General features: G+C 40.6%; 1 protein-coding gene across 3 annotated transcripts in view; it reads right to left on the bottom strand.

Annotated features, from left to right (window-relative positions):
• MAST4 (microtubule associated serine/threonine kinase family member 4) overlaps positions 1–17,723 on the bottom strand; it is a 579,145-nt gene that overhangs the window by 275,039 nt on the left and 286,383 nt on the right. For all 3 annotated transcript variants that reach the window (XM_047859677.1, XM_047859625.1, XM_047859653.1), the window contains one exon: positions 12,000–12,031. In XM_047859677.1, the coding sequence (XP_047715633.1) occupies positions 12,000–12,031 (32 nt within the window). The remainder of the gene's footprint in view (positions 1–11,999; positions 12,032–17,723) is intronic.

The following is a 17,723-nucleotide window of genomic DNA, read 5'->3' as shown; positions in this document are numbered from 1 at the left end:
AAAAGTACCACCAGTAGTGTTCCATTTATTTAAAATTTGAGAAAACGCAGGGAGTAATAAATCAGTAAAAAGAAACTTCTGGGCAGGATGGCTACTTCATTCCCTTGATATGGTGGTGGTTTCACAAGTATATACATAAGACATTTATGAAATTGTATACCTTAAATTAAGTACAGTTTACTGTATGCCAATTATGCTTCCATAAATCTATTTTATTTTTCTGAAAGATGTCGGGGGGAATTATTAGCTGTTGGGGGAAATATTAACTGGTAGACCATGTAGGCCTCTACTGCTCTGGGTACAGCTGAAACCGGTTCATGCTACATGGGATTTCATGAGAAGTGTTTTTGAAGGGTCTGTGTGCTTGTTTTGTTTAAAATTGTGCAGTGGAGTAATACAAATAAAATTCAAAATTCCTGGGTACTTAACATAATACAGCCTGGGTAGTGTTAAATCAGGGACCAAAGGTATGTGCTGGACAGGGAGAGATTTGGTGGAGCCTCAAGAGGTACCAATTTCCACTACCTTCACTGTAATTCTCTTTTTAAGTATATCCTGAGACAATCACCACCATCACTATTCCTCCTGTGGTTTTCAAGGTAAGGCTGACCACATCTTTCAATAAAAAAAACAAAGAAAGAAAAATGAGAATAAAGCCAAGTGGCCTGAATTCTCAAAGATAATAATTAAGTAGCAAGCTTTAACCAGATGTTTGATGACACTATTTTTCCCTACGATTCTATCAGAATCAACTGCATTTACATACAAATTAGCAATACTTTGGAATCCCACCTAAGAAAAAGCCACCATTTTTCCCTTAAGACATGAAACCCATGTACTGATCTATTAATTTCTTTTCAGGATATGATGTCAAGTGCATTTTTAAAATATACTCCATTGCTCCCAAGTGCTTCTTTAATCCACAAGGACTGGTTTTAGCATTTAAACTAATTTATCCTAGACATAAAAAACCTTCTGCTTATTCTCCCAGATAATTGATTCTTGATTTGTTAAGATACTAAACACTACACTTTATACCCTGAAATGCAAAACCGCTGGTGAACTCACTCGTATGCTCCATGCAGAGCAAATACCATTTAGTGCCTCAGCAGAGAGGCCAAGGAGAGCTCAGAAACGGAGAACACCCCCTTGCTCTGTCCTGCTGCCAGCACAGGGGGAAGGTCCTCACTGTCCCTGCAACAAAACGCTATCATTTGTTTCACAGCAGCTACATACGATGTCATATGGTGCCAACTTCCCAAAGCGAATGGTTTTCAAAAAATAAAAAGAAACCCAAAGATAAGCTCTGCCTCAAAGCTGACCTAAGGAAAAGCACAGACGACCACCAACAATAACATTATAAGGCTGCAGTGGAAGGGCGCCTGGATGGCTCAGTTGGTTAAGTGTCTGACTTCAGCTCAGGTCATGATCTCGGGGTCCGGAAGTTTGAGCCCCGTGTCCGGCTCTGTACTGACAGCTCAGAGCCCGCAGCCTGCTTCAGATTCTGTCTCTCCCTGCCCCTCCCCCACTTGTGGGTGAGCGTGCTCTCTCTCTCTCTCTCTCTCTCTCAAAAATAAATAAACTAAAAAAAAAGACTTCATTGGAAAATCACGGTTTATTAAGAGTTTGGCACTCAATGCTAATGTCATCCCAATGTTAATCTCATTGATTTGGATGACACAACACAAGTTAGAAATCACTTTTCCTATATAGTCAAGAGCACAACGCATATGCCACACTAGTATTTTCTAACAGAATAAGAACACTTTCACATAAAGATCGACAAAATATGCAAATATATCTTGAAAGGTTTTACAGTTCTAGAAAATCTTCCCCTCCATATAATAGGCATATTTGAATTTATTATGATTACAATATTCATTTCAGAAAAAATCAAAATTTATTCTTCTGTGCTAGGTCAAATTGATGTCACCTATTTTCACATGCAAATAAAATTCATAGAATATACTTAATGACACCTTCCCCCCTCCTTACAGAACTACCTGCATTGAATTTCCTTATGGTACCCATCACAAGTTACTTGGTTGGCTTAGGAGGTGAAGAAGATCCCAGAAGACCATGAGAAGAGAAATGTACAGTGGCAGGCATGTTCAATGGACACATCTTAGGTTCCAAAACTTGAGCATGGAGAAGCCCTCAAACTCATCCCAGGAGAAGGGACTTTATATAACAACATGTTAAAAGACAATCCATGTGTGTTCAAATAAAAGAAGTGACCCACCAAGGTGCTCTCATGTGGGACCCCTACTTCAGAAAAACAGAGGGACCACTCAAATAACTTTGCCCCAGCCGATTAGGTCAGTCAGCTGCCACAAGGAGCTAAGAAAAAAAAAAAAAAAAAAAAAAAAAAAGAGCAGGGAGTTGAATTCTTGGGAGTCAGAACAGCTGAGCAAAGGGCAGAGATTCTAAGGTGAAACACCAAGACGCATGCCCAGTCTTCCAGCTACCACCCACCTCTCCAAGGCTCCCCTCAGAGGGCCTGACTCACTACCACACCTCAGGGTAGAGAGGACAATACAGAACTCAGCTGCTCCATTCATATCTGCCTGAATAATGGGCACACCTGTTACTGTGGCTGGGCCTACCACACCCTGCCAGCATGGCTCTCCTTAGTCTCCTTATCAGTCTGAATAAACTTCACATCCGGGCATATCTGGAGTGTGCCTGGCGCTCTTCCCTTTGGTTGCGGCTTTAAGTATAAGTATGAACACTCAGGAAGAGCTGGGGCTAAGCTTTCCAGAATGTTCAAAGAAATCATGACAAGCACGGTGAAGTCAAGCATACTGTGTGGTGTCTACCATTTGTTTTAACCACACTGTGGATGTTGATGCTAAAATTCATGTCTTTCAGAAGAAAGCACACCCACATCCTCGCTGATTATCTCTTTCCAACTCAAGTGTATTACGTTCCTCAAACGGAAAGGTTGCCTTCCAGTCCCTGTGTGTAGGAACTCTAAATTCTGGTCCCAGTTCACAGAACTATCCCGAATACAAGCAAATCTCAAATCCTCTGTGTTGTTAGTTCTACATTTCTCAAAGGCATGTTCCATCATATTTCTGTTCAAGTTTCTTCTAGGTATGAAATTCTGACTAAAATTTTTCATATGGACATATATAATACCCAACTTCATTTTCCTCAACACCTGCCTATCCCAAAACACAATTTTAAGAAGTGATCTGTATACTACACTGAGAAAAAGGATAGGTAGATTATTCTGGAAAAGGGGCCACTGAGCACAAAAAGTGCCCGCAGAGCCAGATGATATAAAGCCAGAATATGTATATGTTCTGTCCTCACAATCACCTGGAAACCTCCTGTTACCAGGCTTGACCATCATGGGATATGGGGGAAAGACCTACCCAAGGATATGGGGGCCAAATGCCTCTTTAAAACGTCACCATTGATAAAAACTGGGGGGGAAAACAGTCTTTTAGAAAATGCTAGGCAAATGATCTGGCTTTAAAGGAACTTCCTCTGCCTACTTTGCAGTCTCTGGCCTAATTCTACAGGACAAAAATAAGAGATGGGGGAGAGGATGGTACAGGGAGGGCTTAATTCCCAGTATGTTCTGTTTCACAGAACACTTACATAATATAGTATGACAGACACTGTTTTAAACACTTTACAAATGTTAACTAATTTAATTTTCAAAACACTCTCCATCTGGGGCTCCTGGGTAGCTCAGTTCGTTAAGCATCTGACTCTTGGTTTTGGCTCAGGTCAAGATCTCATGGTTCCTCAGTTCAAGCCCCACATCTGGCTCTGCTCTGACAGTGCAGAGCCTGCTTGGAATTCTCTCTGTCTCCCCTTTTCTTTCTGCCCTCCCTGGCTTGTGCTCTTTCTCTAAGTAAATAAATAAACGAAAATAAAAAATTTTACAAATGAGGAAACAAAGACACCTAGAAGCTCAGTAACCGTCTGAAGGTCACAGCACTGAGTAAATGGTAGAGACCGGACTGAAACCCAGGCAACGTGACTCAACTCCAGGCTCTGAAATGCCTACTGAGTTACAGACTGGAGAAGGTGGCTTTTGGTGAGAAACATCCATCAAGTGGCCTTAGGGGGTCACCCTACACAAGCCTTGCTGAAAAGGATTGCACACTGAAAACTCTTTCCAAAGTCCTGTTTGACTCATTTTTCCTTAAAAGTTATTCTAGGGGCGCCTGGGTGGCGCAGTCGGTTAAGCGTCCGACTTCAGCCAGGTCACGATCTCGCGGTCTGGGAGTTCAAGCCCCGCGTCAGGCTCTGGGCTGATGGCTCAGAGCCTGGAGCCTGTTTCCGATTCTGTGTCTCCCTCTCTCTCTGCCCCTCCCCCGTTCATGCTCTGTCTCTCTCTGTCTCAAAATAAATAAACGTTAAAAAAAGAAAAAAATTAAAAAAAAAAAAAGTTATTCTAGTAAATGTGAAGTAGAGAACATTCCCTTGGGCCTTATGGGCATCCAGAAACCCACTTTGCCACCATATACCCTGACGCTCTAAGAGCAGTTGTTCTCAACTGGGCGTGATATTTTAGGTTCACCTTGACAGCTGGTGGAAAGTCCATAAGCTCTGTCCCAACCCCCCCCCCCTTCCCCTCCTCCAGATTCTAATTTGCACTCTCAAGTGTTTTTGGAAATGTGAATGCATAAACCTCCCTGGGGGACCTAACCCTTCCTGCCCTGGAGCAAAATTAAGGTTTTCCTCAAGGTTTCAAAGGTAAGAAGATCCATCCTATGTTGCTTCTATCCAGTAGGTCTCCTCCCACCCACTTCACAGAAGATGAATACATGCATGTTAAAAGCCGCTGCAAATATATGCCAAATACCAAACTGGCTATTCGATGAATATATAAATGCAATTGACATTCTTTCACAGGCTGAAATCCTCTCTTTACTCTCAGGATATATTACACCATTCTCTTTTTATATAAACATGCCACTTTAAATGCTAATTCAGATGCAACACTCTATTTTTCCTTCGTTTTGTTTCTGGGTTTCTAACATTCAAAAGGACACTGGACTTCCACTCGCCTTTGACAAGGGATATTTTGAATTCTTGCTTCAATATGGGTGGGGGGTGGGAGGGAAGAAAGTACTGAAAAGAAAACTAAATTTATTTTAATAGTTATCCAAATACAAGTGTGGTTTTACTATGTCCTTTATTTTTCTCCAAGTAAGCCCTTTCCGTCTGTTTCAGGAAATGCTGCCTTCACCTTGCTGAAAATCCCACAAATCTAATTCAACTGGGTTGTAAAATGAAGGCGATTCCCTCTCCTTGCATGCTAGACTGAAACTACTCATTTTACTCAGAGTACTTTTCTAAACAGTTCGTGAAGGCAGTATGTTCTGGCTAAAATACAACTGGGGGGAATAGAACTCTTCTGTTTTAAAAACTACACATTTCTTGGGCGCCTGGGTGGCTCAGTCAGTTAAGCATCTCACTTCGGCTCAAGTCATGATCTCACAATTCATGAGCTTGAGCCCCTTGTCAGGCTCTGTGCTGACAGCTCAGAGCCTAGAGCCTGCTTCAGATTCTGTGTCTCCCTTTTCCCTGCCCCTCCCCTGCTCATGCCCTGCCGGTCTGTCTCTCTCTCTCTCTCAAGAATATACACTTTACAAATTACTTTAAAAAAATACACATTTCTATGTATGCCAATGACATCAACCCAAGGCTACTCAATGACACAGAAGGCCACTTCCTAGCTGGTCTCAAAATGATAAATTCCAACCAGTCCAGGACCTTCAGTCCAATATATCTACAGTAAGATAAACCATCTTCTACATCCATCAGGCCCAGCTCCACCCAGAAGTTTCTGACAACCATGAGCGTCCTCTGGCTTCTGTCATCCTGGCCACCCTCTGACAACACTCTCCCTCTGTTGCTTACTCATCTTCCATTCCTTTCCTGCCGTGCCCAAGAGAGCCAAAATTAGAAAGAAGGGAGGTAAGTTTGTCACCCATTGATACATTTATTAACCTACACGTGGGGCAGAACAGTTCTTGACAGCTGCTCCCCTCTCTGGTTGCCTCATCTCCCATCAGTCCACCAGAAGGACATTCCATTAATGAACCGTCTGCTGCTGTGCTAAACACAGCTCAGTGACAAGCTGCCCAAAGGTATGTACCAGTCAACGAGACACTGAAAAGAAAAGCTCTTTAAGATCCAACTGAATGGATTTCTAGGACTAGGATGTCTGGCACCGTGGCAGATGTATTTGAGATGCCTGTCTTCTTTGTAGGTAGGGGGGTGGGCTTCCTAGCAGACCTGAAGAAGGGGGAGGCCAACAGACAACTGTCTAGGCATGCAGTGCCCAGCCCTAGTCACTTCTGGCTACCTCCAGAGTAAGGACATAACAAAAGGAAAGCGTGAGGGGCGCCTGGGTGGCTCGGCCGGTTCGGCTGCCAACTGTCATGATCTCACAGTTCTTGGTTTCGAGCCCATGTCAGGCTCTGTGCTGACAGCTCGGAGCCTGGAGCCTGCTTCGGATTCTATGTCTCCCTCTCTCTCTGCCCCTTCCCCACTCGTGCTCTGTCTCTCAAAAATAGATAAACATTAAAAAACTTTTTTTCAAAAGCACAGTGTTAATGGAGAAGGGACAAAACTCTACAGAGAGGAACAGTTACTGGATACTAGTATTTATAATTGCTAGATCAAGAAATTAAAATAAACCAAGACCCCGAAGTTGTCTTTTAGGAATTTCAATACTCCCAACTGCTCAGCAGGCGGGAACACTGTTTTTCAGGACTTGTGTGCGCATGAGGGGGAGTTTCTGCCTGACCTTTCAGCTGCTAGAATACACAGCGCAGTTTCCTTCTCTGTATAACGAAATACGAAAGGTAGCTAAAAAAACAAGATTGGAGGACAGGGAACTGGCTCCAGCCAATCTCCAGCACCTCCCCCTCCCCCCCCCCCCCCCCCCCCAGGAAATTCCATGTAAAAAGAAGCTCTCTCTGTCCCCAGAGCTGTTTATTCGGACAATTAACAAAACAGAAAGTGGTCTTTAAAACAAAATAAAGGGTAGCGGCCAGGGAGAACTTGGTTTTGCTCCTAACCATCCATTAGCTCACATCTTGGGTTTTTACCTTTTTACCACTTTCCCTCCCTGAAAATAAACACCTCCCAGAGAGTTTTTTCCACTTGGAAAAGTCATTTCAGGACCCAAGATGTACATATGGATAAGGACTAGATAAGGGACCCCTCGGCACTATTAGCACTTTGATAAATATGAACAGTGTAGAGTCCTTGTTACCAGAAAAACAAAATAACATCAAGAGAGCCTATGTATTCCACACTGATTTAAACCAAGAAAGATCTGGCATGGGCCACAGAATCACTGTTAGTCCTCAACACACTGTGATAGGAACTGAGTCCCAAAGCAGGACAGTGTACTCAGCTGGGACACTCACAGTCTGGCTGGGGAGATCTACCACCATCCACACTCTGCACCTTACTGTGCTAGGCACCTTGTAGGAATTAAAGAACAGTCACTTCTCTTAAAAGGCTAAAAACTGAAGACAAGAAATCTAGGTCTCTAACTAGATGTCAAAACATTCCTCCTTTCCTGCTCAAGTACCAAAGTTTATCATGCTGCTCTGGCACTAACCAGGAAGTACCTGCCACAACAGATATTCTGACCACTGTAAAACCGTACTCACTGGGGCCAGTCTTTATCATGTCACAAAAAAACCCACAACAACAGGGGGTGCCTGTGTGGCTCAGTTGGTTAAGCCTCCAACTCTTATTTCGGCTCAGGTCACGATTTCATGATTCATGAGTTCGAGCCCTGCATCCGGCTCTGCACTGACAAGGCAGAGCCTGATAGGGATATTGTCTCCTTCTGTCTCTGCTCCTCTCCCATTTTCCCTTTGTATCTTTCTCAAAAATAGATTAAAAAAAAGAACTAAAAAAAAAAAAAAAAACCCCACACACAACAATAAAACAAAAATCAATACAGGTACGCTCTCTCCTTCCATTCAAAATAGTTTAACAGTTACTTAATTTTCTCTTCAAATTATTTTTAAATCTCTACATCTGGATAAAACAGCTTGACTATTACCTTCATGTAATTACTGAACACTTTAAATAAAATATTTTAAGAATATCAAAATGTGGAAGGAATACTCTAAACACCCATGTACATACCACATTAATCATATATGTGACAGCCCCTGGGGAGGCCCCTCAAATCCCATTTCTTTCTTCTCCTCCACTGATAAGCTTTACTGTACATCTGTTGCCCATGCCTTTTTGAAATTTTTATTGTACATGTTTGCATCCACAAACAGTAAACTGTCTTGTCTTGCTTATTTTTAATTTTTATAATGTAAACGCTTTCTTGCCTGTGCAATTTGCTTTTACCTTTTTGTTCTGCATGCTGTTTTTGATAATTACATGTGTTAATACATATGCTCCAGTTCATTCATTCTACCTGCTGTACAGTATTTTGTTCTATGATTATATCATGATTTAGTCAAAGGATATATAGATCTTGACAGGTTGCTAAGAGGAGAAAGAGCAGAGAGTATGAAAGCTTTAGTTCCAAGGAGAAGGGAAGGGAAAGTGCTCGAAGCATCGAGGACCAAGCACCGGCACATGGGTACTCTTTGAAGGGAAGAAGACAACTAGCTCAAGTCTATCTATCTAAGCAGCCAGAGTGGAGACGGCATCTGGGACTCTGAAGGTGAACAAGGGTTGGAAAGGCCTCTGGAAAACTGATCTGGAGTCATGGGTAATTTAGGAATATCTTGCCTGGAAAGCATCTTTCACTTCTCCTCTGATGCCCCTTGTACCACACACACACAAAATGGTCACAACCTCTTAAAACGTATTTGAAACAACACAGATTTCAAGTTAGTTCTTGAGAAAACGATCATAAAATACCAATTACTGGAGTACTGGATTATTTTCTAGACAGAATACAGTACAACTTGCTTGTTTTAGGCTTTTAATGAGTAATAAAAAGAAAAGCCTATTTTCTGTGTTGTTTTATGGAAGAGTTAACTGTTACGGATAGAAAACATAAGTTACCATGATTCCAGGCATGAAAATTACCTTTAAGACGATACTACATTAAAAAAAAAAAAATCTGATAAATCCCTAAGTGCCTGAATGATGGCAATGCATTTTCAGAATATCATGCTTCAAGACATACAAAGTAGAGGCGGTGGATATAATTCAATCGGGCACCTTCTTCCAAGAACACAGCCTTTCTGAAGGTACACACCCTCTGACACTTTCAATCATATTGCTTTGTAACTACAGACCATGAGGAATACATCACCCTGTGCAGTGGCTCACTGTTAACATGGAGAGAATATTCGACAGAACAGAGGGATCAAATCCTCAATCTTTCAGAGAAAAGATACTAAAAGATCTGAAAACATTCATGCTGGAGGCATTTAACCAGCTAATAAACTGACCAAGTGTTAACAGGTTTAATAATTAGGTGCCATTATGCTGGCCAGCACCACTTGTGCCCTTCCTCATTAGATTTGTATTAAAATCACCCTAGCAATTATTTTTTAAAGTATTTTCTTTTTCTCAAAGTCATAAAACAACCTTGCATGAGGAGAGTGATCACTGGCATTTGGGATGGGGTCACTGAAAATGCTGAGTGGTGTTAAGTCCCACAACATCTCTATCATAGACCATTAATTCTCTGGGGAACATTTGTCTTTAATAAAAAATACAAAGGAGGATCTTTATTTTTTGTTTCTTTCACTTGGAAGTATTAATTTTCCCAGAATTCACTAAAAAGAAAAAGATAGATTTAGCTATGTTTTACTCCCATCGTTTGATTGATAGATCAATTGGTTTTTATTAGGGAAGAGATTTTAAATGGCTTAAGTGTAATTCTATACCTCTCATTAAATTTTCAAAGCATGGATCCCAAAGAAACTTAAGTTATCATCCTTTTCATTCATGAAAGATTCTAAGCTCTGAAGTAGATAAATTTAAATATCTTATTTACCTTCTATTTTCCCATCAATATACAGCTATCAGCTAACATTAACAGACTTAGACAAGGACATATGGAGATAAGGAGATTTTACAAAAGGAAATACAGCCCTTTAATAGGCGTAGGGAATCATTTTGTAGTTAACATTACCTTAATAGAAATGTACAAAAAACATACTGAGAAACTGAAAAAAAATGCAATCTTTTATATAGGCTAAAAGGAAGATTTGACTAAAGCTATAAAGTTTTCAGATAAAGCGTTAAAGACAAACCTAGAATGCTTTTAGCATTAAATAAAGGTACAAGAGAAAAGAGATTTTTTTCTATTATTTCATGTAGTTTTACTTGTTTTTCTAATTTCTTATTTTTAATCATGATTAGAAATATCAAAATGTTTGGATGTGTCCAAGTCTAGGTAAGAGTCCTAATCAAGATTCAGAAGAAGGCAAGTTTTTGATTCTAAGGGCATTTTCTATGGCCAACTTTTAAGCAATTAACTTCTAGCACACAGAGATAGAAGTTGGAAGTGAGTGAAATTTTCTAGACACATTCTTCAAGAAAAATGGTCCAGCATCCTCCAGGCAGCCTAAAGCTGTGAAACATTAAGAACCAAAATGGACAGTATTGAAATGTAACTGGTAAAGTTCTGGTTCTCAGATGCAAAGGCTGACATAACCCAAAAGTTAGTCAACAAAATGAATTCTCTCTGCCAACAGCTACCACATACATTTCCAATACTCCAAGTTGATATCTGCATAAATGTACCTGCAATATTATAGTCTTTAAAAGGCACATTGTGGGGCGCCTGGGTGGCTCAGTCGGTTGAGCGGCCGACTTCAGCTCAGGTCATGATCTCGCGGTCCGTGAGTTCGAGTCCCGCATCGGGCTCTGTGCTGACAGCTCAGAGCCTGGAGCCTGTTTCAGATTCTGTGTGTCCCTCTCTCTCTGACCCTCCCCCGTTCATGCTCTGTCTCTGTCTCAAAAATAAATAAATGTTAAAAAAAATAAATAAAAAATAAAAGGCACATTGCCCTTTGGTGCACCTGGGTGGCTCTGGCAGTTAAGGGTCCAACTTCGGCTCAGGTCTGATCTCAATGGTTTGTGTCTTCAAGCCCCATGTTGGGCTCTGTGCTGACAGCTCAGAGCCTGGAGCCTGCTTTGGATTCTGTGTTTCCCTCTCTCTCCGCCCCTCCCCCGCTCACTCTCTGTCTCTCTCTCTCTCTCTCTCTCTCTCTCTCAAAAATAAATAAACATTAATAAATAAATATATAAATAAACAAATAAACAAATAAATAAATAAAAAGCACATTGCCCCATCCACTCATTTCTTCAGCACAGATATCAAATCCAAGTATTTCTAGAGCAGCCCTTACACAGTACTAGCTGACAAGAAATCTACTCTAAATTTAGTGGAACATTAAAGGCAATACATTTCATTCTGCAACTTGCTAATGGTAAAAAACTAGCATTTATGCAAATATATTATTAGCCTTCAAAACAAAAGGTTGAAACAAACTATAAGGAAATCAACTTAAGGTTCATAAATCCGCTATTTTAAAACAAGACCATTATGTGAGTCAATTCGGTAAGATCCAGACCTAAAAGAAAGTTTAGCTGACTCAAAGCCTTTATCAGCGCAAAAGGGTATCACTTACTTTGCATAAAATCCATAGCATAAAAAACAATCATAGATTTCCAGATCACATAGAAGGGCGCTAATTCTTGACTCAGATCAATTCATACTACCTGCAGACCAACTAATGGTTTTGCTTGATGACATAAGAGAATTTTTTTTTTAAATTAAGATTCTCCCAGGAGTAAGTAAACTTTTTGGTTTACGATGCCCATAAGGAAAAAAGCTGGCAACTTCCTTCAAGATATACTGAAATCATTATTTGACATTTATAAATAAATGCAAAGTGTCTGTTTTCTTAATTCAGCTGATTATCATTTATCCTCCATTTGTCACTGCAAACTTAAGTCAGAGAATACATAACAAACTGTACAAAATAATAATAAGGAAACAAAATTAGGCTACTTACAAACTTCCTCTTCGGGGGAGACTCAACTCCTTCTGCAAAAGAAAAACAAAACAAAACATATAAATGAGAGGCTACATTAACCTGAGACTAGCAAGGCACCCAATGGGTGGCACAAAATGTGCCATTCTTCATTATGCTTGATTTGCCGTTTTCCACAATGCGAAGATTTTAATGTCATGATGTTACTCTGGATCCCTTACACTGCTCTCTTTATACACTCTGTTGGAACTACAAACACAGTTTATCTAAATTCCAAAACAGAAAAGACATTAATCCTCTCAAAGCAAGAGAGCAAAATACTGAGTTGAGTTACATGGACCTAAACTAGAGCATAAGGAAAAATCAGAGGAAGGCAAAATCAGAGGAACCCCAAAAGGAAAGAGATAGAAGGAGGAGCAGAAATAATACATTAAAATTAAATGAAAGGTGAAATGAAAAAAAGGCAGTTAAATCAGACTATTTACCCCTAGCAGAAATAAGCTCGTGCAAAACAATGGGCACGCCAAAGATTATATATACATACATATTTTTTAAATAAAGCAAAAGGTTTCCTTCTGGTTTTATTTCTTAAAATAAGAGTGACTTATGACTTAGGATAATGAATGTCTAATGCCAGACAGCAACAATTAATAGAGTGCTTTTAAGTTTTAAAAAAGGGTGCTCTCATCCTTATCACAAATTAGGATCACTATCCATCTAACTATAGGGGAAGCTGTGAAAACAAACTAAAAAACCAAGCAAACAAACAAACAAAAAAGGGTTACAGGAATATCTCCATGCCTGGGTTCTCAGGAATGATCACTTGATGACAGTAATTAAAGAATAGGAAGCCATGAGTCATCTGGCTGTTTAAACTCTAAAAGAACACAGTATAAATTTGAAAGACTCAACTAAATTTGGGTTTTCATTCCTATAATGACTTTTTTTTCCTCTTGCCTCCCAGAGCTCAAACATGATCCCCTCAGCTTCAAATTCGCCTTTCTGTCCTTTATTTTTAGTGGATCCCTAACTGTGTGTCAGGGACAGAGCCTGCAGATCTTCTAAACAACACAAGTTACTCCAGCCTAGCTTCCAGAACATAGCCTTGGAAGCAGCAGACCAGAGGGGAGGATGCTGCTTTAAATATAGCACGCTTTACTCATTAACTGGCAAACATATCCAGATACAATTACAATAATCATATCACTGTTTAATTACAAGAAGAAAAAAAAATCAACCATTTTAGAAACAACGGACCTTCTTCCTTCGCTCAACAGCTAACGTTTCCTTCTCAAAGGCCGCAGGGTTCAGTGGTGAAATGCTGTATTTTTGTTTTGTTTTGCTTTTTTCTCAAATCCTTGATTATCCCCAAGAAATTATAGTGTTTGCTCAACTCGGATGCCTCACTGTCAAACATAAATATACCCTCATTTACTAAAACCCCTAATGACAAAAGAAAAGTCTCTGACCAAGACTGTTTTCCTTGGGAACTGAAATGTAAATAGAATAATCAATGAGTGATTCTCCATATGTATATCTTTGATTATGACAAACACTGAGAAATCTGTTTTGGATTCAAGTTAAAAAAAAAAAAAAAAAAGAAAAGAAGCAAGAGAAGACCTCTCTAGAAATCATTCTTCACCAGACTGTGTCCTTTGGAAAGGAATTACCGAAACCTGATGCCTGGCAAAGGCCTGGAGCTCCAGTCAGTCAACACTGCGGTCCTGTGAGCTGATCTGACATGGGCACAGAAAGAAAAGGAGGCGGAGTCGATGTGTTACCATAAATAACAGAATAAGTTAGGTGTTATTTCAACTCTACATGCAAACAGATCACTCAGAGGGAAAGGGCCAAATGAATTATCGCCAAATAGTTCAATCAATCATATCCCACCCAATGACCTGACCATAAGCCAGCTGCTCTGCTCCGAGAAAAAACGCAGAAACAGCAGGATAAGGGATAAAAACCAACTCTGTTTTTAATCAGAAGTCTTTCCAATAGGTCTGGCATGAGGAGTTCTAAACGAGAAGAAAGGTTACGGTGGGTAACCCGGCACTGCCACTCCACGGGACGGCAGCCGAGGCTCCAGGATGAGGAGCAGAGGACATTTAATAGGCCACCGTTAACTGACCTGAAGCTTCCCGCTAACCAAGCCGAAGGAGCTAATCCACCTGACGGTTTGAATGTCAGACTCAGGACTGGAAACTCAATTTGGCAGCAAATTGGAATCAGATGCGATGGTAATAAAGTGAGAGAAACGAATGTGCGGTGGCCAAGACCTTGTGAAGGGGAGCTGCAAAAGGCTGCAGATACCAGGAGCGCTAGGCAATTGCACACGGAGCAGCGAGTGGCTAACATGCGGGGACCACACAATGACCAGTCTGCACCACTCAGAGCAGCATCGAGGCTGCCACAGCCCCTGTGGTACAGTGTGTATGTGTCTTCATTGTATTTTCTTGATGTCAGGGTAACGTCGCTAACACGTGCCTCGATAATTAGATAAGACATATGGCATTGGTTGGAGCCATAAGCCAAAGGCTTCTGTGTAGTGTATGTGGAACATGTGTTAATAATTTAGCATCAGGTAAGAATTGGGAGAAGGAAGAAGAGTGGGGCAAAGAGGAAAAAGTACCAGATATATGAACCTGAACTAAACAGCATGGAGTTATTAATCATCACAGGATTAAAGAAATTCCTAAGACTACATTTAAGAACATTAAAATTTTAGGGGCGCCTGGCGGCTCATTCATTAAGCATATGACTTTGGCTCAGGCCATGATCTCCCACATCAGGTGATCTTGAGCCCCATTTCGGGTAAAACATGAGCCCCGGGTGAGCCCACATCTCTCTCTCTCCCTCCCTCCCTCCCTCCCTCTCTCTCTCTCTCTCTCTCTCTCTCTCTCTCTCTCAAAAAAAAAAAAAAAAAAAAAAAAGAGAGAACATTAAAATTTGAAAAATGGTCGGGGTCCCTGGGTGGCTCAGTCGGATGAATGTCCGACTTCAGCTCAGGTCATGATCTCACAGTCCATGAGTTCGAGCCCTGCATCATGCTTTGTGCTGACAGCTCAGAGCCTGGAGCCTGCTTCAGATTCTGTGTTTCCCTCTCTCTCTCCGCCCCTCCTCTTCTTAGGCTCTGTCTCGCTGTTTCAAAAGTAAATAATTTAAAAAAAACATTAAAAAAAAAGATCTTCATTGCAACTGATTACTCAGTGACTTCTAATATTTTAGAAGTGTTGTGTATCATTACTTGGTGGACAGTACAATTTCCTTTGCCCCCCTTTCTGAATGTGCTAACCAGCATGTACGTATAAGGGTAAAGTTGGGGTTCAATCTCACAACTTTGAAATCCTGATCTGGGTCACAATCATGGAAATCAATAGTCGGAGGCTTAACCAACTGAACACATAGGTGCCCCAATACTGTTACCTTCTTGTAATTCCTGGATAAGACTGAGAACAAACAAGGGTACCTCAAATCCAGTAAAAAGAATTCCCAGGGAATCCATGAAGAAAAGAGCCTTAACAAATGATTCTGCCCCAGGGCACCGGGGTGGCTCAGTGGGTTTGGCTCAGGCTCAGGTCAGGCTCTGTGCTGACAGCTCAGAGCCTGGAGCTAGCTTCAGATTCTGTGTCTCTCTCTCTCTCCTCCTGCCCTCTCCCCTAACCGATGCTATGTCTCTCTCGCTCTTTCTCAAAAATAAATAAACATTAAAAAAAAAAAATAAATGATTCTGACCCTTTCCCCTGGCCAACCTTGGCCTCAAAGGGACAAAATAACTTGTTTTATTCATAAAAACAATACAGAAAACTGAAATATTTAATATGTACAAGCAATTTCCACAATAATTAAAAATATATGCTATTTAATAAGCATTTAATAGTTACACATACACAAATAAAACAAGATGGCTACATATGTTTGGGGGATCTTTGAGCTATTCTTTGATGGGTCAGTTTATGATTTAAAAGAAAAAAGAGATTTACATATATTATCAAAAACATATGTAGATATCCCCCTGTGTAACAGGTGAAGCTTAATTCTCTTCCCCCTGACAGTGGGCTGGACTTAGTGAGTGACTTCCAAAAATAGAAAAGAGAAAGGGAAAAATAACTTTTCAGTGGAGAAACCTGACAGACAAGGTCTTAACCAAGTGATCCAGGTTAACACCACCTGGTAAGTCATTTGCTCTCATGTGCCCCTGATAGGATGTGATGAGAAGGGGCTTCACCTCTGTGGTATTCTCTCTCAAAATCCCTAAGTCCAGTCTAATCATGAAAGAACATCAAGCAAACCCGAGTTGAGGGTCATTCTACAGAATACCTGACTAGTACTCTTTAAAACTGTCAGGACTGTGCAAAACAGGGAACATTTGAGAAACTGTCAAAGATCAAAGGAGAAGGCAGACAGGATGACTAAATGCAATCAGGGTAGGATCCCGAGCTGGCTTCTGGATCATAAAAAGGCCATTAGCAAAACACCTGCTGCTATCCAAATAAAGTGTAAGTCTCGTTAATTACGTACCAATGTTAATTTCGTAGTTTTGCCAAGTGTATTAAGGCTATATAAGATAATTATGTAGTGGAAAAGTACAGTGAAGTGTCTTAAAACTTCTATAAATCTAAAATTATTTCAAAAAATTTAAAAAGTTCTCGCATAAGAGAAGAGAGAGAGGGAGAAAGGAAAACTGGTGGGGAGGGAAGGCAAAGGCCACAGCATGGAAGGAACAAATGAAAATCTCAATACTCGAAGCTTCTTTTAAGGAAACATTTAATCCCAGTTTTTAGGAGGTTACAGAAGTAATCTATGTGAAAGAAGACTGTGATTAGGACCATCCCTGAAGATGAAGAGAAGCAGTCAGATTTGAGACGCATTTTGATAGAATCTATATATTAAAAAAAAAACCTATATAGAATGGGAAAGAAATCAAGGAAAAGTCAAAAATTTTCTGCACCAATATACTTGGAGGGGAGAACAGTTTTGTTTGGACATGTTTCGTCCAAGATGATTCTAAGAATTCCAAATAGAAATTTCCAAAGAGGTGGATGGACTTCTATTAACCTGGGTTCAGAAAAGAGGTCGGGGCTGCAGATAGCCTTCGGAGTCATTACCGTCTAAGATGGTATGTAAAACCATAGGCTGGCTGCGACAGGAGGAGTGAGAACATACAGAGAAAGATGCACACCTTTATGCGTTGTCAGGAGCACCTTAACATTTAAAATCTTCAGGTGGGAAGACTCATGCTACATGTTGCTAAATGAAGCTTTGCACTACGTAGCAACTATGGTTCATTTTATTTTGTTTTGTTTTGTTTTTGTTTGAAAGAATGTACACGCGAATGGGGAAGGAGCAGAGGGAGAGAGAATCTTATGAGGTAGGGTTCCGTCTCACGACCCTGAGATCGCTACCTGAGCCAAAATCAACAGACAGATGTTTAAGTGACTGAGCCACCCAGGTGCTCTGCAATTATGATTCTTCTAAACAAAAGAAACTGAGTAAGACTACAAATAAAAAAAAAAAAAACCTATCTATTGGGTAGATACCAGCTCTAACACCTGATGACAGGATGGTATCACAGACAATCAGAAAATGGACAGGAACCAGAAAAGTGAACCCTAGAAACAGCCCAGTTAGAACATCCCCACAACTGAACCTGAACTCAAGCCCAGCCTCCACGGAATACATCTTAACTGTCCCTGTGCTTTTCCCGCATTGCTCCTGATGGGCTCCCATTCCCTGTGAGTACTA

This window comes from Prionailurus viverrinus, chromosome A1 (genome assembly GCF_022837055.1).
Source record: "Prionailurus viverrinus isolate Anna chromosome A1, UM_Priviv_1.0, whole genome shotgun sequence".
Taxonomy (NCBI): Eukaryota; Metazoa; Chordata; class Mammalia; order Carnivora; family Felidae; genus Prionailurus; species Prionailurus viverrinus.
This window is presented reverse-complemented; position numbering and strand designations above follow the sequence as displayed.